Raw genomic sequence first — 20,487 nt, 5'->3', positions numbered from 1 at the left:
TCTAGCCCGAAACATGAAAAACAGCCCAGACCATTTTTCCTCCAAACCCAGATTTGTCCGTCGGACTGCCAGATGGTGAAGCGTGATTCAGCACTCCAGAAAACGCGTTTCCACTGGTCCAGAGTCCAATGGCGGTGAGCTTTACACCACTCCAGCCGATGCTTGGCATTTCAAATTGTTATCTTAGGTTTGTGTGCGGCTGCTTGGCCATGGAAACCCATTGAAGCTCCTGGCGAAGTTGTTGTGCTGAAATAGCTTCCAGAGGCAGTTTGGAACTCGGTAGTGTGTTGCAAACGAGGACAGACAGTTTTTACGTGTTACATGCTTCAGCACTTGGCAGTCCCATTCTGTGAGCTTGTGCAGCCTCGGCCTACCACTTTGCGGCTGAGCTGTTGTTGCTCCTAGACGTTTCCACTTCACAGCAACAGCACTTACAGTTGACCGTGGCAGCTCTAACAGGGCAGAAATTTGATGAACTGACTTGTTGGACGGTGCCACGTTGAAAGTCACTGAGCTCTTCAGTAACGCCATTCTACTGCCAATGTTTGTCTATGGAGATTTCATGGCTGTGTGCTTAATTTTATACACCTGTCAGCAACGGTGTGGCTGAAATAGCCAAATCCACTAATTTTGAAGGGATGTCCACATACTTTTGCATATATAGTTTATCTTAAGATGAATAAGAGTGTCTGCTAAATAACAAAAAATGTAAATGTAAAACGTGAGTAAATATAAAGAAAACAGAGAAGCAGTAAGTAAGAACAATCTTTTATTTGTGTTTTGGGGAAAGTTCAACGACATCCCCATTGCCAGCACTGAGTGGGCTGGAACAGTGGACACCACCGGTGCAGCTGGGTGGTTGTAGTTCAATAAAAGTCACTATAAGAGTTATCATCATCCACGTCAGGGAGATCAGGAACAGCATCCAGTTGGGAGAGCATACATACAGTCACTGAGGTGAAAATAGGCTGCAGAAAACCAAGAGGAAAACTGTGGCTAGCGTGCATAGTCCATACACAACTAGAGAACTGAACAGACGTGTACAGTCAGAAGTGCATGGGATTCTACCGCTGTCGTTCTCCAGGTATGAGATGAGCCAGCGAGATTGTGGAATCCATGATCAACAGAGAAACCAAGATGGCCGCCATCCTCTGGGAACTGTATTTCAGAGAAGTCCGGATATAAACTGTCCATAGGGGTTATGAACAAACCAGCGGCCCTCGAGGGACCAAAACAGGATGTACATGGTGCAGGGCAGGAAGTGACATAAAAACAAGGATGCATGTCTGAATAGTCTCTCTGTGAGGATAGCTTGAGATCAAAGATGCTTCAACACGAAACAAATCATGTTCATCCAAAGAAATAAAATCATTCAATTATATATAACAGCAACAATAAAGGGGGGTAACAATCATCATAATCATAATAATAGTAATGGTAGTTATTTATAACATGGTCGTTGAGGAAAATAAGCACTATGACTGGGTTGACTGGGCCCTTTCTCTCCCCTGGGTTTAGTGAGTCGGTAGGGAAACACGACACTATGTGGATACTAAGACGATGCTCAACAACACAGAAATGCCGGAGAACTGACAGAAAGTATCAACAACCTTAATAAATCAACATTTGACATTTTGGCTTTTTTATTAGTCCCAGAAATCTGAGAATTTAACACCATTCCGATCGATGGGGAGAGTAATAATAGCATCATCTCGAATGATAACCTATTCCCTGGGTATATGGGAGAATAGGGTCACATTTGATAAGACACCCTACCACAAACCCCATCTCCTGGAATATAATTTGCATATACGCAGTCATACACGCATCTTATCTCTGCAACATTCACACTTAGCATATACCTATGTAAAATACACAAACTGGTATATTCAATATAGACAATATTTATCTTCTACCAATAATAAGAATGCTAGCTAAAATCATTAATATTGTACAGTAACACAAGTGTGCTTTTTCCTGGGTAGTTGGTGGACTATTTAGGAGGGTGTGAAGACATTGTGGTATTATGTATACAATCTAGAACCACAGAGACCGGTTGTTAGGATTGGTTAAAGGTAAAAGTAGCCTTTTCGTGATTGGTTGTAAGCGACATTAACCGTGTTGGGATTGGATCAATTCGATATAAAAAACATAGGAAGGAAAAAAACATCACAATGCAGAGAGAAGATCAAAACGGTCCACTGTAACCAGAACAACTAAAAAATCCTACCAACCCAGCTTGGGCAAGATATTCTATATCAGTTAGAACTGACAGCAATCTAAAAGGACAAGAAGTGACAGAAAGAGAGCGAGAGAGAGAGATGGCCAAGGGCTCAGCAATATGAGTTCATAGTATACATAATAAAAACTAACAGTCGCCCCATCCATTAGCTGTAGTGTGATTGAATGCCCTGCTAGTCTTGGGGTCACATAATACAATTCTCTATATGACAGAGGAGATAGTGCAGCTATAATCAAATGTAAGAGCTGTTGCACCAAAGCCCAGACATCTAGACAACTACTAAACAGTCCAAACTGTTAAAAGGTTGCAAAAGTTGTAACAATATGAAGGACTTGTTATTTACAAACACTGGACAAGTGCTGAAGATTGTGCTGGGTTAATAGTGTTTCTCCCATTTCTCTCTCGCTCTCTCTCTCTTTCACTTTCCTACCATTTCAGCCCAAACCCCATCAGTTAGAAACACAACAAAGAAAACAAATTAAGTGCTTGAGTAAAATCCACAAAGAAATGTTGAACTGTACAATTTTAAAATCATTTTGCTCGCTATTTTACAGTTTAAAATGGCTGCCTTGCCTCCTAGTCCCGGACTCTGAATCCTGTCTAAAAATCCCTGTCTAACACCTCTAAAATAGCATCTCCTTTATCAATCTACTGTAAAAAGATATTTTGTCATAGCCCTCCATCTCTCTATATCTTACATCTTTCCCATTCATATAGAAAATATACAAAAATTATTTCCAAAATTTGCTCCCCCTCTAGTCTTAATATAAAAATATACAATTCTCCGATATCAAAATCCTCAAAGTGACGTTTTCTTCTTTCATCTAAAGGGGCAACAGTCCTCCAGGTTATGTAATCTCTCTGTCCCTAACCTTTAACCCTGTCCACTCTGACATCATCAAAACGTGACACCTGAGCTTCTTTATATCACCCTTCTTATCATCTCATACATTCATCATCATCATCATCGTTATCATCATCATGTCACCCCATTCCACCCATCAGTTCCTTCTCTTTCTCCTCCTCTTCTTCACTGGTCTCCATGGCGATTCTCATATTTGTTGAGAATGTTGCGGCAGCGACCGAGCTCCTTCCTCATGTCAGCCACTTCCTGTCTGAGTGCCTGGTTCTCTCTCTCCAGGAAGGCGGCGCGGACCGAGATCTGGTTTTCCTTCAAGCGCCGCGCATCACGAGAACGCTTGGCTGCCTCGTTGTTCTTACACCGCCGGGACCAGTACTTATCATCCTGAAAGAGGGAGACACCGTTAGATACAGAGCTACTGACATTACCTTGTAGAGAATGATCTGACCCTGGACCAGAGGTTAGGGACAACTTCTACCAACTCTTAATACTTCTACCTACTCTCTGACTACCAACCTTGAGGTCTGCTGGCACCAGCATCTTGCGGGCCTTCTTGATCATGGGCTGTGGTTTGAGTTCGTCCTCGCTGAAGCGGTGTCTGCGGGGGTCGAAGGCGTCCTGGCCGGGCACACTGGACAGAGCCACGTCGGCCGCGTTGGGTTCAAAGCCACCCATCACGTCTGGACCGTTGGATGTGGGCGTCATGAGAGGAGTGCAGGACGAAGAGGAGACAGAGGAACCAGGCGAGCCGCAGTCGTCGTTCATGCTCGATTGACTGCCTCCTGAAAGAGAGAGAATCGGTTGTTATTTTCTTATTAAACCTTTATATGAACCAGGAGATTCCATGTAGATACATTATGACTCACTGACCTCTCAGGTCCATCAGAAAGCAATAACACACAGCATTTATCGACAAGTCAAAATAAGTCAAGTAAAAGAGCTGTAGAGCTGATAGGCTGCAGTTACAGACCATGTCCACCAGGTGGTGGAAGGGAGCTACTTTCTGCTCTGAGAAACTAATAAACAGGAACGTTTTTCTCCCTGCTTTCAAGTGTGATTTCTACAGCCCAATGTCTTTCCAACTATCGTGAACGTGCGTTTCACTTCAACATGAATCAATTATCATGGAGAAATTGAACTCAAATGGGAACTTTACATGTGCAAGAGCACTTTTCTCAACTTGTCTTGTGTATAAAAATTAAATATCACCCTTTTAGTCAGAATATATATTTCAATCCTGGTTTAATATTATTATCAACATGCCCAGACTCCTATAAGGCTGGTTTTAACAGTTTTCTTGAAATGTTTCTAAAACTGTTATACAACCGTCATCCCACCCCTTGAAATCAGTTCTCTATGTTCTATAAAGCTCACTCACCCCCTTTAGGGCCTAATGCACATAACACCTTGACATTCCTATCATAAAGACTCCAAACAGCCTTTTCCTTTTCCTATTCCTCCTTTACGAGAACACAATCAGAACACAGCCTACACTACACCCACCTCCAGTTAAGTCAATGGTCAGGTGTCTGAATGAAAACTCAAATCAGATCATTACAAATACGTTCTCCTGTCTTGCCTCATAATTTGTGTTACACTGTAACGACTATGTAGCAAACACATCATCCAACCCGCAATATCAATTTTGTCTTCATCAATTCTTCTTTTGCATGAATATCCGATTTGTCTTGTAAATGTGAAAGTGTCGTATTTAACTCATGTCTAAACTGTCTAAAGTGTATTATTGTGACATGTGACATTGGAATACAACTGAAATGCAGCGAAAAAACAACCAGTTTATGAAGGGTTAAATACAATGGCTACTGACATTCCCCATCTACTGTACAGCACCACATCTTAATCATTACTATCTCTGTAAATCTCTCTCTTCTGCATTCAAACATTCCATTTGAACTTCAGTATCAGCAGGCAATGGGAACCTCTTCCTCCCCCCTCCCTCCCTCGCTCTCCCTCCCACCCTCGTGCCTCTCCACTCCTCCCAGTCCTCCGGTTGGCCCTGCCTCTCGTTCTCTTGCTCCAGTGCTCACAGCCTCGGCACGTGAAGGGACGCTGCACGTGCACATTGCTGTAGCGTGTGAGGTGAGGAGAGATTTAAAGACACGCGATCACAAACACTCACTACACACACCTACTTCCTCTCCCTCCCCTCCTCATCTCTGTCTTGATCTCCCTATGTACAGTAAGACCTTAGTGTTCAGTAAATGGCTGTTTGGACCTGAATTGAACATAAACCAACCAAACCAAACCCCTTTGTCAGCACTGTGAGATTCATTTGTTAAATGTCTCCTCTGTCTCTTTCTCTCAGGCAGCCTAAATGGTAAACCTAGCTCAGTGTGAAGGGTAGTTTGTAGCCTACAGGAAATTCCTGTCGTTGCTTTCTCCACCCCTCCTTGTTGTTCCCTCTCCGTCAAGTTAACTCAGCGTTAAGGGATTCCATTTGGCTTCACAGAAAATGATGCTTGGTCACCATAGGAGAGGAGTTCAATATGAGTACTGAGGACAACTTAAAGAGCTGAATCACATGAAGACTTTGTGCAGACTTTACTACAGCCTTCTCTCTAAGGACATAACCCTCCTGTATACAGGGTCACCATGGTAACTGCCATGTCACTGATCCTCCATTTTAGTCCTTCATCTAGTTGCCACTTCACATGGCCAAAACAACATGAACAAACACCATAATCCTTGCTTCATTTGGCCAAACTGGACCACTGAATACATTGTCGATACCATGTGAACTACGATACATTCACCAACCACCCACCACCCCTACAATCCCTTTCCATAGAATCAGCATTAACCATCTCAATCTCCACCCCTCTCCTCATGTTCCTACTGAAGATGTGTACAATAAACAGATGTACACTGTTCCGTATTGTATCCATGGGATAAAATCATCATAGAAATCCCTGTATGTTGCCCTCCCCTCCTCCGACACCCGGTTCGGGTTACTCACCATAGTCAAGTCCTCCCTGCATGTTGGACTGGGCCACCTCCAGGCCGATGAGCGACGGGGAAGATGAGGATGACGAGGAGGAGGCTGAAGAGCAGGGTGGGGGCGATGAGGGGGGACACTGGGAACTCTGATTGGGCACCGCCGACTGGGAACTCTGGGATGGGATCTGGGCTGTACTGGAACTGTTCTGGCCGTGGACTCCGCCCATGCCGTTCTCTGTGAGGAATTCCTCCAGGTCCATGTACTGCAGCTGGAAGAGGCCTCCTTCCACTGGCAGGGTCCTCTCCCACAGGAGGGGTCCCAGGAACGCAGACTGGTTAAATCCTCCAGCTCCTCCTCCGCTGACGTTACTGTTGCTGCTGCTCACCCCGCTGCTGCCGCTACGCATGTTGCAGCCGCCGTTCCCGCCACCCAAGGAGTCCTCATCCATGTCTGTGATGGTTCTGTCTTTGTCTGGGATGGTGGGAGAGAGACAAAATGGAGGTTATTGGTTAGTAAAGGATGGACAGGGGTTGGAACTCTCAAGAGTTGTTGTCACATCAAATGTTTGACCCTTGGTGCTGTCAGAGGTGATTTTGGGATTATAAAAAAATAAATAAAAAGTGTCATGGTATCCCACTATATACACTCCCTCAAGTCTGGTTCCTCACAAGGTTTCTTCCATATACACTCTTTGCTTTTCAGTTTTTGGGGGGGGAACTACTTAGGGTCATATGACAGGATATAATTATCTTATGTCCAAAGCTGTAGGCGTTCTTGTAAACCTATTCAATTTAATTCAATCAGACAAGAGGGTGCTATGGCCCAGGCCTCATAGCTGTTGAGGTCCAGAGGGACAATTATCCTATAGATGTGTCAACTCTATAGATACTGAGAGATAGATGATATCTGTGGAATGGTGTGACCGTTGGATGCATCAGCTGCACTGCTCTGCGCACAAACACCACTGAATGCTTCAGTCAGACCGTAACAGATGGTCATACAAGAAACTGCACAAGAATCCAAATCAGAATGCTGGATGAAAAGCAATATGATTTTTACTACATGTCTATACTTGGTGAGACAAATGAATGTGGTAATATAGGCATCCATACCACAGGCCTCGCTGGTACTGTTTAGCAAGGCAGATAATATACCAAAAAATGTGGTCTTAATCTGCATGCTAATCTAAAACTATGCCAGGGGATTGGAGGGGCGGAGATTATAATCCATATGAGAACATCATGCTCAGCTCACAGCAGAGTGCAACATGGGATGGCACCATCATTCTACTGGACATTTGGGGGTCATAATTGGACAGTGAGTGACCTTTGTGTTTGGATAAAAGTGTTTGTTATGCCTAATGACCATGTAATAATGTGTTACAGGGATAATGGCATATTGGTTTCCTTACCCTGTAAACTGTCTATGGATAAGGTATGACAGTAGTTTCCCTGGCACTGTTTCCACATGCTAACGTTTTAGCATTTGTGGCACAAATCCTATTCAAGTCATGGGACCGATATTAGCATGTCCAAATCATCCAAAAGTATCTCAAGTTGATTGTGAAGCTCAACAAAGTCACTTATTTGAACATGATTTGAACATGATTACTATCCCATAATATGCTTTCTGGTTTACTGCTCTATACTATAGGAGTGGTTGGATTCTATTAACATTTTCCAACTGAGTATTTGATCCTACACTCTTAGAAGCAAGGGTTCCAAAAAGGTTATTTGGCTGTCCCCGTAGGAGAACCCATTTTGGTTCCAGGTAGATCCCTTGTTGGTTGCAGGTAGAACCCTTTTGGGTTCCATGCAGAACCCTCTACATTGAACCCAAAAGGGTTCTACCTGGAACCAAAAATAGTTATTCAAAGGGTTCTCCTATGGGGACAGCCGAAGAACCCTTTTAGGGTCTAGATAGCACCTTTTTTTCAAGAGTATAAGTTCTATTCTGATACAAAGTTTCCCTATTCTGGTCCTGACCTGTATTATCAGTAGTAAAAATACAAACTGACCATGAATCAGTTCTAAAGGACAACTTCCACCACCATGTATATCCTATGGTGTGTGTTGGTTGCAGAATGTCAATCATGAATCATCATTCAGAGCTGAGCTCTGTACTGAAGAACCACACCAGTATACATTATCTGTTTTGTTTCCAAACAACAAGTCTGACTGTGGTGCATGTGTCATGTCATGTGCGTGTGATAATGGCAGGGCCAGATATTAAGTTATGCTGGTGAGCACAGCTGTCTTCACTGTACTGTACTCAATTGAGTCAGGCAGACAATGGAGACTGGTAGATATGATTTCATTGAATGTCAGTTACAAAATATGCTAAATAACAGAAAAACAACATAAGCTAACAGACACTGCATGCCTAAGTGCAGAAAACTCCATCAGCAACATTGTTGCACTGTAGATCCTTCAGTGGTAACTGCATGATAACAATGTAACAATCAAATTAAATCAAAGTTATCTTCTCACCTTTAACGTCGCAGCAGTCTTTGAGAATTGCACGGTCTCCCTTCATCGGATGCTGCAGGAGGGATTTCAAACTAGCCATGGAGTTGAGGTGTCCACCGCTGATGGAGCCACCAGACTGGTTGCAATTCCCGAACTGCGGGCTAGCGCCGGCTGGGAGGTCCGGGGTCAGGAGCTGGGTGAGCTGCCTGGACATAGTTGGCCGGACCTGGTTGTTGATTAGGATCCTGGAGCGCAGGCGGAGTCGAAATGACTGGCAGATTGATCACCGCTATTCAATTAACGAGAATATTGAATTAACATTTATTATAGTTAGAATTGGGTACAAACCAGGTGCAATGAATAGTCTATTTGAGATGACATTACAAACTTGTTGAAATAATATAAAACGCATATGTGAGTGCATATCTCGACAAGATATGAGAACATTAAAGTTTGACTCCCAGGCTCAGTATACCAGTGTTGCCTAATAATAACAAGCAATAGCTGCAAAACGTGTCCCTTTGATTTGTTTAGAATGTCAATAAACATGTTCTTACCTTTCCCTCTATTTAGGCTGTGAAGTGTTCTTATATCCACTGTTGTATCATTATAATAGACAGTATTCCAGTAGATATGGTGCAACACTATATTATTTTAAATCCCCGGTGCAGATCAAGATGTTATTCTCCAATAGAGACCAGTTGTAAAACGTCAAACTAATGACTGGTGCCCATGGTCAATTCAAAGGTGGACAAAATAAAATCCGAGCTGGAAAACAATAAGTTGTTGTCGAAAAATATCCTGAGTTGATCAACACCCCAAACAAATGACGATTCAAAAATTATCAAAATGAAACTCGAAGCAAGGAAAAAGAATGTCCTACTCCACAATGCCAAACGAACAAATAATGAAGAGCGAAAAGCGGAGAAGGCTCTGAGTACGCGCGCTATTTGTCGGGTGACAAGCTGTATTACTTTTTTCTTTAAGCTTTCCTGTCGCTCTATCGTTCTTTCGGGAGGGGGGGGTTCTTCTTGTCCCCCGCGTACTTTGTGTAGCCAATGTACTGAAGCACGGGCTTGGATTTGGGCTGCGCGACGGCTGTCCTCTCAGCTGGAACGAACACGGGCAGTTCACGTGACGTCACAACTCATAGGGCAAGGCGCGAGAGAAGGCATGATTGGCTTATTTGTTCAATATGCATGACAAACACACAACCCCCCTCGTGCCACACCTCGAGGGGGCACGCCAAGCACTTGTTGTTTGTATGCTCATGAACAGACGGACGAAAACAAATGAACAGTTAGCAATCACCCGCCACCGTTATCATTATGACTTTGAATTAACGTCTTTAAATGACACTAGCAACTGAGGGGACCTTGATACATATCCTCTATAGAACGTTCATCTAGGCATACAGATTATTGCCCAAATAGATTGCCAACATGATTATTTCATTATACTGGCAATGGGCCCTGCAAGCAACTGAGTGTAGACTACAGTTTTCCCAGTCCGCTTGTAATCCAGAGAAAACGTGAGCGGCTGCCGGGTTTTCAGGCGAAAGGAACACAGCAGCACGTTGCTTCCTAAAAGCAGAATAGCTGTAATAGCGCACATGGCCCAGTCACGAGGAGGTGCAACCCTTATGCATGTTGCTCTAGTTTCGATTGGTTGGAGAAAATAATGTCTCCTCCCCTAGTGAGCGCTTATTGGAAAGAACTAGGCCACCCGCCCCGCCCTACGGATTCCCCCCATGCTACGGCCGCGTGAGACCGATTCAAAGCAGAACAGCGCGAGGTGTCTGCAGTACTGTATTTTAACCCACAGTCAAAGAGCCACAGGAAATTGTTTCCTTTTTTTTGACTGCTAGTCGGACATTGGAAAAACAATATTTAGACAGATCCCAGGAACAATATACATCCTTCTGAGGATATTACTGTGTGTACCAGTCACTTGTTTTCTTTACAAATAGGCATATGCCAACAGCATGAGTATAATTAATGGGGAAACAATTGATACATTGATTGATGATAAACTATCCTACATGTGTGTTTACTGCAGAAGTTTACTGCAAAACGAACATTGCATGCCTTTATGCCTGACCTATTCATGATAATTAATCTGTTAGAACAATTCGAGAAGGTTTGAGAGAGTATAGAACAGGACTACAGAGGTAGTTAGAATATATAAAAGACTGACAATGACCTTAAATTACATTCACATTGTCTAAAAATGTTTTTCTATTTTAAATCATAATCAATTTTGCTTTAAGCTATAGTAGGCTATATATTTTGTCTGTATACTCTTGTTATTTTGGCAGCACCATCTCACCAGGTCAAATTCCTGTTACATGTAAATGTACTTAGCGAACAAAGGTGACTCTGATTTGATAGGTAGGCTATAATATGCTTCTTTGGCTGTAGTCCTACATGACATGTGGAGAATGCACTAACACACGAACAGACCATGGTATCTAGAAATTAAAATGATAGTTAGCATTTCATGTTTCTTTTTGTATTTAGACATGAATTATTGATGTTTAGTAGTATTTGGTGTTGAAACAGCGGGAATAAGCATAATGAACCTAAATGTGCATATCCCTCTATAGCAGTTAGTGTGACAGTGCTGCTGCCACCTAAAAAATACTTAAGTCAAACCAGAACAACAGACCACAGCTGTCATATTTCATTAAGGTGAACTCTAATACTGTAGTCTACATTACAATAGCCTATATTCACACAAACTAACAGAACTAGGTCAGTAGGGCAGCCATTACTGCCTTGCAATTCTGTATGAAGACTATGTATGTATGCATTTATGTTGATGTTCTATCTGTGTCGTACACAAATAGATTTATCTCACACTTGCATGCAAGCATGAGTCTGCAAACACACACACACATTTGTACACACTCGGTCACTCAGTCACTCACATGCACGCACGGCTCAGACGTGCGCACTCACTGACACACACAGCTCAGACATGGACACTGCACGTTCCGACTCTTGAATCCACCCCCTATCGGTGTAAAATCCATGTGACTGCCACACTCTAAAACACAGGGGCCAGAGTACAGTGAGCAGAAATGAGTTGCCTAATGCCATCTAGTGGATTTAACATAATACTGTAGGCTGTAGATGTCCATTATTGATTTATTTTGGGTGGTTGTGAGTTGTGGCCATTTCAAATTGGGGTCATAGAAAGCAAAGCAACAAAAAATAAGCATTTCTGGTTGAGTATACAACATTAATTGGATTGACCTGCCAATAAGTTGGATAACCATAGTTGTGCTAAGTTGAAATGCAATTGTATATCCATGATGACATCCTGAAATCCATCAGGCCCACACAGCTATTTAACTATATCTGGGACAAAACTATTATACTGATTTTGGTATTTGTAAAATTGTTCTCATTATAGAGTCAATACCCACATGATTAGTTATCAGTAACTATGCCGTTCTTCATCATTAGCCTTACATGATACATGGAGAAAAAGCACAGCAGAGAACACTTATGTTTTATTCAATGCTGAAGTATAATCAACAACTATCTTTGTTTTAAGTAAATAAAGTGATAGAAATGTACTTAGAGCTATTCTTTTTCTTTAGGAGATAAAACAAGGCCTGACAGGGTTATGAACATGATTGCAACTCAGCAAAAAATAAGAGAAGAGGACAGGATAGAATCCAGGTTTGGCAGGTAGACAGATGGAGTTAAACACACATTAATACATGTAATCATAACTGCTTTTGCTACTATGAAGGAACAGTGAAAGCTAAATAAAGTACTTTGTGAACAGAGAAAAACAGCAGTGATAAGATATTAACACAATATACGTTACAGTGAGCTGTGTTCATCCTGTCTTGATCTCAATATCTTGGTATAAAAGCTACAATTGTTTCCACGGGCATGAAAATTAAATCAAGTCATGATTAGCAAGGCTTTTTGTAAGATACACTTTTTTGTCTGGAAGTGGTATTCACTTCAATCTATTACGATTCTCAAATGTATTTTTAAAGAGGTGATTAAATCACTGGGGACATTCTTCAGGACTTTGTTAACTAACGGTTAAAACACGTCCTTTTTGGATGCACTGAATTAATCGTCACATAGTGAGTTCACAACCTCCGCAACAAACTGACCAAAAAACACACATGCACCGACAAACAGACTGCTTCTCTACCAACCAGAAGTCTGTGTCCCACCCTCTCCCTACTCCTACTAAATGCACTTTTTACATAAAAAAATCCCCAAAGGGGCTCTAGGTGAACATCAACAAGACATAGTACACAGCAGAGACAGAGTTATCATACAGCTAGGGGTATAGAAGGGATGCTAGTAAGGCTGAGGGGGTAGAGTTAAATTAGCAGGTCAAATCACCTAAACATGTCTAATAACTGCACAGTGTCAGCCAAGCATAGTGTCAATGCACTTAAGGGTTAATGATCATATGAAAACAGTCATGACTTTCAACATCCTCCCATACAGTTGGATGGAAGAATTCCGGGTGATCCTTGGTTGATCTACAGTAGTTCATGCTGTTAAAACACTCGTTCTAACAGTCAGTGAGTTGAGTTGATGAGGTCCAGACAGACACCAGACCAATTCAATCGCCCCCCCAAAGGCTTTTGTTTTTTAAAGTCCATCTTCTTCTATGTATAGTCCAAAACTGATAACCTCTCCCTTTCCTATCAATGAAAATCTAAACGCCACTACCTTAGAAGTCAGCAAGCTCAGTATCTGTACAATGTAAGCAGGGAGTGCGACATCTCCCCCTGCTCCTCTCTGCTCTTCCTCTCCCCCGCCCTCTTGGACAACTTCAGGCGGATAGCGCCACCTCGTGGAAGTCCCTTGGCCCGATGTCGGCAGGTCACCTTGTGCCTGCGGAGGAGGGGGGCGTTCCAGAAGCGAGCAGAGCAGCGTCTGCAGGAGAAGGACCCTCGGGCGCGATGAGTCGCCCGGTGGATGAAGGCTTCCAGGAGCCTGTGAGACTGCTTCCCACACACACCGCAGCACAGACGCTCCTGGGGGGACAGGACTCTCTGGGTGTGTTTAGCTGCCCTGTGGGCTAGCAGGCCGGCCTGGCGGGCGAACATGGCGTGGGGACAGATGGAGCAGGCAAAACGTTTCACTGGGACTTTGAGAGATGACAGGATTTGTATCTTCATCCCTCTTGTTGTGACCAGCTCATATCCTCCCCCTCCTGATTCCCCCCCTCGTCTAATCTTCAACAGAAGCTTTTTCTTCCTCAGCTGTTTTTGCAAAACAGACTTCCTCTTCCTCTGGTCTTTCCTCTCCTCGTCTCTGACGAAGCCTGAGGACTCCCCCCACATGTCCCCCCTTCCCTCCCTCCTGTCGGACTTTCTCTTCTTCTTGTGCCTCCTTATGTCATCGTGTGATTGGATGTTCCTGTGATGTGGTTGCTGGGACTGTGGCTCTGAACGGTGGTGATGTGAAGAATGGTGGTGGTGGTGGTGGTGGTGATGGTGGTCGGATGGCAGCTCCGTGAGGGGCTGGAATGGAGCTGTGGTGTGAAGGGTGTGACTACTGGACCCAGCTGGGTAAATGTGCTCCCCTTTCACCCTTGCAGGGGAATGCTGGTGCTGAGGGGGCATGATTGTGGAGTTGGGTGGCAGGGGCTGAGAGTAGGGAGGGACGCTGGAGGCTGAGGAGTGGGCCGTACCAGCATCATAGAAAAGGGGGGAGTAGCCAGCTGGGGGCTGAGGTGGCTGTTGTTGATGACTGTGGGTGACAACACTGTGACTCTGCTGCCCCCCGTGGCCCTCAGTGGAAGGTGCCATCTGAAGGAGGGCGTTGGTGGCTGCCTCGCTCTCTGACGCAGTCCCACTTACTCCACCACCAGCTGCACTGTTTACCCCTGACCCACTGCCGTCCCCTTGTGCGTTGTCAGGGCCGGTGCGGGCCAGGCCGTGCTGTGACAGCCTGTGTCGAGTGAGGCTGTTGGAGTAGGCAAAGGCCTTCCCACACACCTCGCAGCTGAACAGCTTCTCACCTCCGTTCTCATGGACCGTCTGGTGATGAGCCGTCAGGTGGAAGTGATGACGGAAAGACTTCCAGCATATGGCACAGGTGTAGAGCCTGGGCGGGGGCTGGCTGTTGGAGCCTTGAGGCTTGACATCTTGGGGGTATGAATAATAGGAGGAGGAGCTGTTTCCTTGGTTCTGTTCCCTGTCTTGGCCCATCCCACATGACGGGTTTGTGTTGAAGTTGTTGAGGTTCTCCCCTCCTGGTGTTGTGGGGACCTCTTCCACCTCCCCTTTCTGATGGAGTTTCCCGTGCCTCTTGAGGCTCTGGGAGTAACCAAACTCTTTCCCACACAGGCTGCACTTGTAGTTCTTCTCCCCAGAGTGAACGGTGTGGTGCTTGGTGAGGTGGAAGGCCTCTCTGAAGTGCTTCCCACATGTACTGCAGCGGTGGGGCTTCTCCCCAGTATGGACACGGTCGTGCCTACGCAGGGTCTCGCGGCGTGCAAACCCCCTGCCGCAAACACTGCACAGATATGGCCGCGGGATGTTGCTCAACTCTCTGGGAGCTCTGGGGGTGTACTGCCTGCGTTTGGGGGGAGCGTTGGGGTCTTTGGGCTTTCTGGGTTTACGGGGACGTTTTGGTTTGGCAGCAGGGTTCTGTGGATCATTCCCCTGCTGTTGGTTGTGGTTCATATTACCACTCATACCATCCTGGTTCCCTGCTCCTCTATAGGTCTTATCCATCCCAGATGTTGATGAAGGGGACCCCAAGGGGCCTAAGTCCAGCCCCCCCAACAGTCCTCCGATGATATCCCTCCTATCGTCGCCTCTGTTCCCACTGTTCATATCACAGTTGGCGGCAGCTGCGGCGGCGATGGCTGAGATGGCGTTGTTGACAGAGCTGGTGACGTCGTCTTCAGAGTCATCCAGGAGAGAGGACAGGGGGAGGTGCTGCTGGTGGTGATGTTGGGTTTGACTCTGAGGGTGGGGGTGCAGCGTCGGGGCCAATGGTGCCTTCCTCAGCGCCGGGCCCGCCATCCCACTGCCACAGGGGGAGGCTCCAGAGTAACACGGAGACGGGTTACCTTGAGAACGGTGGTCGTCATGGTAGCCTGTGTAACGATTCCGAGAGTAATCAGTGGGGTATTTACCATCTGGCCTGTCCCTGCTGTTAGCATTCCCTCCCCTCTCTGACTGAAACAGACCACCATCACACCCTAGCCTTGACTTCTGACCTCCCTCACCTCCCATGATCACACCCTCTTCATCTTCCTCAGTTTTCCCATAAATCACCCCTCTACTACCCTGGTAATCCCCACCTCCTCCACCTTCTCCTCCGCCCCCTCCTCCCATTCTGCCCTCCCCTACAGCTCCTTCCTTGCTGCTGCCCTGTGGTTTTGATGCCCTACCTGGCTTGCCGCATGTGCCAGAGGCAGCATGGTTGAGTAGAGAGGTACTCTCACGGAAGCATCGACCGCAGGCTGGACAGCGGAAGGGCTTGTCCTGGTGAATCTTCTCGTGTCGCGTCAGCGACTCACGGCGGTTGAAAGCCCGGGAGCAGATGCTGCAGCCATACGGGCGAGCCTCTGAGTGGATGACGCCATGCTGGAGGAGGTGCCCCTTTTTCTTGAAGTGCTTGCCACAATCTGAGCAATTGAAGGTCTTGTCAGGGCTGGGGCAGGAAGATGAGGCCTGGACTGAGTTGGAGGATTGTTGGGAGGATAGCGAGTTAGATTGAGAGTTCAGATCCTGGGTGGAGTGTTCCTGGGTGGAGTGTGGGAGAGTGGGGTCAGTTAGTGGTTGGATATGAGTCGGGTTTGGGTTAATGCTGACATTATTGCTAGTACCTGCTGCCGTAGACTCATGCATACGCAGGTGCCTGCGAAGGCTGGAGAGGTGAGTGAAGGTTTTGCCACACTCACCACAGTTATAGAGGGGCTCAGTGTCAGCCTGTGTAGATGCAGATGGCATGGAGCCCATGTTATCAGGTTTGGATAGGTGAGAACCATTAGTAACCAGAACTGATGCTGCAGTGGAGGGGCCAGAGGAAGAGGAGGATGAGACAACTGATGATGATGATGATGATGAAGAGGCAAGGAGGGATGGATCTCCTCCCAAACCTGACATGCCAACCCCTCCGCCCCCCCCCCCAACCAGCCCTGGGGAGGGGTCGTGGCCCAGCCCCCCTGCAATGCTGCTAGCATTGGGGTTCCCACTGCTGTGGCCGCTGCTGCTGTTACTGCCGCCATCTGACTTCCTCTGTGGCAGGTAGCCAGCCATCGCTTTCTTCCTTCTACTGCTGCTGCTTCCGCCCCCACTGCTGTCCCCCTTGCCGTCATCCTTGGAGAGTGACAGATGAAGCGGCAGGGGGAGCGGCAGGCCTGCTTCCTGCTGCATCAGAGAGGCCAGCTGGTTGGAGGAGAGCACTGGAATGCCCTGGAAGTCAAAACCACCCAGGGAAGAGGGCTGGGAGCCTGGGTGTAGGGGGTGGTGAGGGTGGGAGTGCGAGTGGGGGTGGGACAGGGTATGGGGAGGCAGCTGCTGCTGCTGTGGAGGCTGCTGCTGTGGCTGAGCGGTAGAGAGGCCATGCGAATGAGAGGAATGCAGAGCTGGAGGCGGAGCAAGGCCTGAGCTGGATCCCTCACTCTGAGCTAAACCTATCCCCAGGTGGTTGTGGGTTCCCTGTTGAACCAGAAACTGCTCTAAGCTAGCGTTAGCAGGCACCCCAGAGAGAAAGTACTGATTAGCAGCTAGCATGCAACTGAACTGCTGATGAAGACTCCGTGCATCAGACTGGGCCCCAACCAGCTGGTGTCCCAGAGAGGTGACTGTACTGCTACTGGGGGGATTGTTAGTTACCACTGAACTGGAGGGGGAGGGGGAAGAGGATGAAGGGCCAGGTGATGCTTGGGGGACAGAGAGGCCTGGATGCAGAGGGGGTGGTGGAGGGGGGGCAAGTCCCAACCCCCCAGCACCCCCACCACTGCTACCCCCAGAAAAGTGCTCGAAGCGGCTGACCCCAGAATGCAGTTGCTCCTGTGCCAGAGCTGCCTCTGTCGGGTGGAAGGAACGCAGGAACTGTGGGTAGCCCGACACATGGCTTGAGCTGCTGCTACTCATCTTGCTTGACTTGGATCTTGAGCTATGTGAGGACGAAGAAGGTTGTTGTTGTAGAGGGGGAGGAGGAGGGGCACTCATTTTTGCGAAAATAGAGGCAGAATCGGAAAAGGCGTTGCTTCTGGCCCCTTGGAGGGACCCAAGGCCTAGCCCAGACAGGAGAGCTCCTGAGGTCTCGGCCTGCTGTTGTTGTTGCTGCTGGAGCTGGTGCTGGTGAAGCTGCACCTGCTGCTGATGCTGTAGCTGTCGTTCTAACCCAAGGCCTTTGAACTGATGGGCCTGGTGTCCGCTTAACATCTCTATTATGTCCAAATTGTATTTTCCAAATTGGAACATCTCCCACTCACTGGCACATGGGGGTGCAGGAGCCACACCTCCAGCACCAGGAGCAGCGACAATGATCCCACCACTGCCGCCAATGGAAGAGCTTCGGCCGAGGGATCCTGCAGTGCCACTATTTGACCTGGAACTGCCTGAGTCGCCTCGGCTCGATCCCGAACTCCGCCCGATAACACTGCCGGTCCCCCCTGTTCGCGCACTTCGGCTGCTGCTACTTCCGCCCGATCGTCCACTGCCCCCACTCTCCATCCAACAGGAGAGGGAGCAAGTGTGTGGGGAATGGGGTTATTTAGTGTAAAGGGTATTTTTTCTCAAACGCGAACAGTTCTCACAGTTATTTTCAACGTGGATACCGTATTCTCTTTTTATCTTAAAGGGTTGGTGCCATTTTATTTAGTCTTAAACACTTTGTACAGTTTCATGGGGAGAAAAGGCCTTGTTTTGGTGTGCAATTGTTGTTGGTCTGTTGTTGGTTGTTGGTCTCTTGGTGTTTTATGGCACAGAACAATCTTTATTAGAGAGCAGTTCGGTCAACAGCTGTTGGTTGGCTGTTTCAGTTACAGCGTTTTCATCCATATCATCGTTTCCCTTCATCCACGTCAGTTTATTCACTCATTCTCTGGGAAGAGATGATGTTTTCTTCTCCTCACTGAAAAACAGAGACTACATTAATCAAAATTCATATTTCTGTTTGATAAAAACTGTTAAATTGAACAGCTGACATTTGTAAATACACCAACATTTGTACCATTATGATACACCACAGTATGTATGACAAAATAACATTTTCTTTAGCTTAAAATAAATCACACACAACAAAAAAAGGTATATAATATATACACACGTATATATATTTTTTTAAATCATGTAATTTTTAAATTATTGAAAAGGGATAAAGTAGGTGATGAAAATGCAATCACGAACACCAAACATCACATTCATAGATGCAACAAAACAAATTACACATGGTTTTGATAACAATGTGTATATTTATGTTGTATTATCCAGGGCGCAATTGAAAAAGAGACCTAGGTTTCAATATGTCGTCAAAATGTTAAAATAAAGGTTAGATAAAATAAAACTTAGTAATTATATATTTTTTAAAACGTCAGTCTTACTACAATTAATAGCTTTCCAAATGTAAGTATAGTATGCCGAATGACTATTTTATTACTACTGTTATTAGAATGTATTTATTGTTTATTACTAGGGTATTACTACTGCATATAGTTTCGTATGAACTGAGCACTGTGTCACACTTTTTAAGTCCCCCTAACTGGAAATAAAACAATAATTATTATGAATTATTATTGCATGTTTATAGGACGTCGGCGAAATATTGATCACGTTATGGAAAATCTTACCTTTGAATGTTGACAGGTGTCAATGAGTCAAAATATGTGTTTGCCCGACAGCGGAGGGAGATGGATTTTATTTCCCAATCGCATATTTTTGATTGCCTTTCACATTAGTAGTGTAGATGACCAATCCTGTGTGGAGGACAGAAATTCAGAATCAGCAACTGTTATTCAGCCACTGCAAAAATTGCATAACTGCACAATACTAGCTACGGGAACTACTAACTTTGGGTTGCACATTGCTTTGACAAACATTGGGGGTTTTGCAAAGAAGCGCTTACATGCAAATCTGACAGCTTTTGGTATAACATTCTGCTATTTAGCTAGCTATCGCATGCAACCCATTCAAATACACAACACACACGGCTTGCTATCTATAGCATAAAAAAATATGCATTCAAAAGTCAATGAATGCCTCTTGGCAGAATGAAATACGAAATTGCTTATTTACCTACACATCCAAGTACACGTTCAGGATGCGGCCTGTCACGCCTTCCTACCATCTAGCTATCATTCGCTTAGCTCTCCATTTCTGCGTACTGTTTTCGACTCGTTAGCCATAGCCATGTTCACTGATGCTGAGCTAGGTGAATGCTCGGCTCCCTTTCGCTTTTAAATACTCAGTATTTGAGTCTGCAACATTTTCCTCGCCATTTGACAGCATCAATCCCCATTGGTAATGATGAGTTGGTGATGTTTTTGTCGGCTTAAATGTTTTGGACGGTCGGTTATTAAAAAAAAAAAAAAAAATTTTGGGGGGGGGGGTAAAAGGGAATGACGTATGCTCACTTAACATTGGTCCTTTCCGGCCCGTGAAATATTTCCGGGTAGCATAACCTGTGGTTCAGTAGTTGTTTTGGATAGCAAGCATGCTATCTATAGCTAACTGATATTTTGCATTGGATTATTCTTATTTCCATTTGATAAAGATTTTTATGGTATATTATGTCAAGTCGTCACCCGTGTAGGTATCCGAATGACAAATAATGTGATAAAGATACGTCAGAAATAGATTCAGACTCTGCGTGAGGTTGAAGCCATTTTAACTGGCTTCATGCTGCAGCTGGGCATAGCATTCACCAACCAGACTTGTTAAAATGGCTGCCGTGTATTTTCTAACTTGCATTTCATTGTCATTCATATAAAACTTTTAAAA

General features: G+C 45.4%; 2 protein-coding genes across 6 annotated transcripts; both read right to left on the bottom strand.

The window, feature by feature from the left end:
- Nucleotides 1-756: 756 nt before the first annotated feature.
- Nucleotides 757-9,648, bottom strand: LOC139388821 (hepatic leukemia factor-like). 4 transcript variants are annotated; one of them, XM_071135742.1, is made up of 5 exons: nucleotides 9,089-9,648; nucleotides 8,553-8,820; nucleotides 6,082-6,534; nucleotides 3,621-3,886; nucleotides 757-3,488 (listed from the first exon to the last, which is right to left on the bottom strand). In XM_071135742.1, the coding sequence occupies exons 2-5, from the start codon at nucleotides 8,743-8,745 to the stop codon at nucleotides 3,273-3,275; spliced, it is 1,128 nt and encodes a 375-aa protein (XP_070991843.1). In that variant the 5' UTR covers nucleotides 8,746-8,820; nucleotides 9,089-9,648; the 3' UTR covers nucleotides 757-3,272. The 4 variants fall into 4 exon arrangements, with proteins under 4 accessions (XP_070991843.1, XP_070991841.1, XP_070991844.1 ...); XM_071135740.1 differs by having other exon boundaries at nucleotides 3,606-3,886; nucleotides 9,089-9,596; XM_071135743.1 differs by having other exon boundaries at nucleotides 8,553-8,776; nucleotides 9,089-9,454.
- Nucleotides 9,649-11,657: 2,009 nt separating this feature from the next.
- LOC139388802 (uncharacterized) lies at nucleotides 11,658-20,117 on the bottom strand. Of its 2 annotated transcripts, XM_071135739.1 has the most exons (4): nucleotides 19,783-20,096; nucleotides 19,338-19,463; nucleotides 15,927-18,622; nucleotides 11,658-15,629 (listed from the first exon to the last, which is right to left on the bottom strand). In XM_071135739.1, the coding sequence occupies exons 3-4, from the start codon at nucleotides 18,220-18,222 to the stop codon at nucleotides 13,264-13,266; spliced, it is 4,662 nt and encodes a 1,553-aa protein (XP_070991840.1). In that variant the 5' UTR covers nucleotides 18,223-18,622; nucleotides 19,338-19,463; nucleotides 19,783-20,096; the 3' UTR covers nucleotides 11,658-13,263. The 2 variants fall into 2 exon arrangements, with proteins under 2 accessions (XP_070991840.1, XP_070991834.1); XM_071135733.1 differs by having other exon boundaries at nucleotides 11,658-18,622; nucleotides 19,783-20,117.
- Between the last annotated feature and the right edge of the window lie 370 nt (nucleotides 20,118-20,487).

The sequence above is a fragment of the Oncorhynchus clarkii genome, chromosome 3 (genome assembly GCF_045791955.1).
Source record: "Oncorhynchus clarkii lewisi isolate Uvic-CL-2024 chromosome 3, UVic_Ocla_1.0, whole genome shotgun sequence".
NCBI classification, from domain to species: Eukaryota; Metazoa; Chordata; class Actinopteri; order Salmoniformes; family Salmonidae; genus Oncorhynchus; species Oncorhynchus clarkii.
The sequence above is the reverse complement of the archived record's forward strand: the minus strand, read 5'-3'. Positions and strand labels throughout refer to the sequence as shown.

Bases quoted from the DNA above. Each gene is read 5' to 3' on its own strand.
- LOC139388821 (XM_071135740.1), bottom strand. From the start codon at position 8,745: ATGTCCAGGCAGCTCACCCAGCTCCTGACCCCGGACCTCCCAGCCGGC. The intron at 6,535-8,552 runs GTGAGAAGATAA...CCACCATCCCAG, and splicing joins AGACTGCTGCGACGTTAAAG to ACAAAGACAGAACCATCACA. The intron at 3,489-3,605 runs GTAGGTAGAAGT...TCCCTCTTTCAG, and splicing joins TCAAGGTTGGTAGTCAGAGA to GATGATAAGTACTGGTCCCG.
- LOC139388802 (XM_071135733.1), bottom strand. From the start codon at position 18,222: ATGGAGAGTGGGGGCAGTGGACGATCGGGCGGAAGTAGCAGCAGCCGA.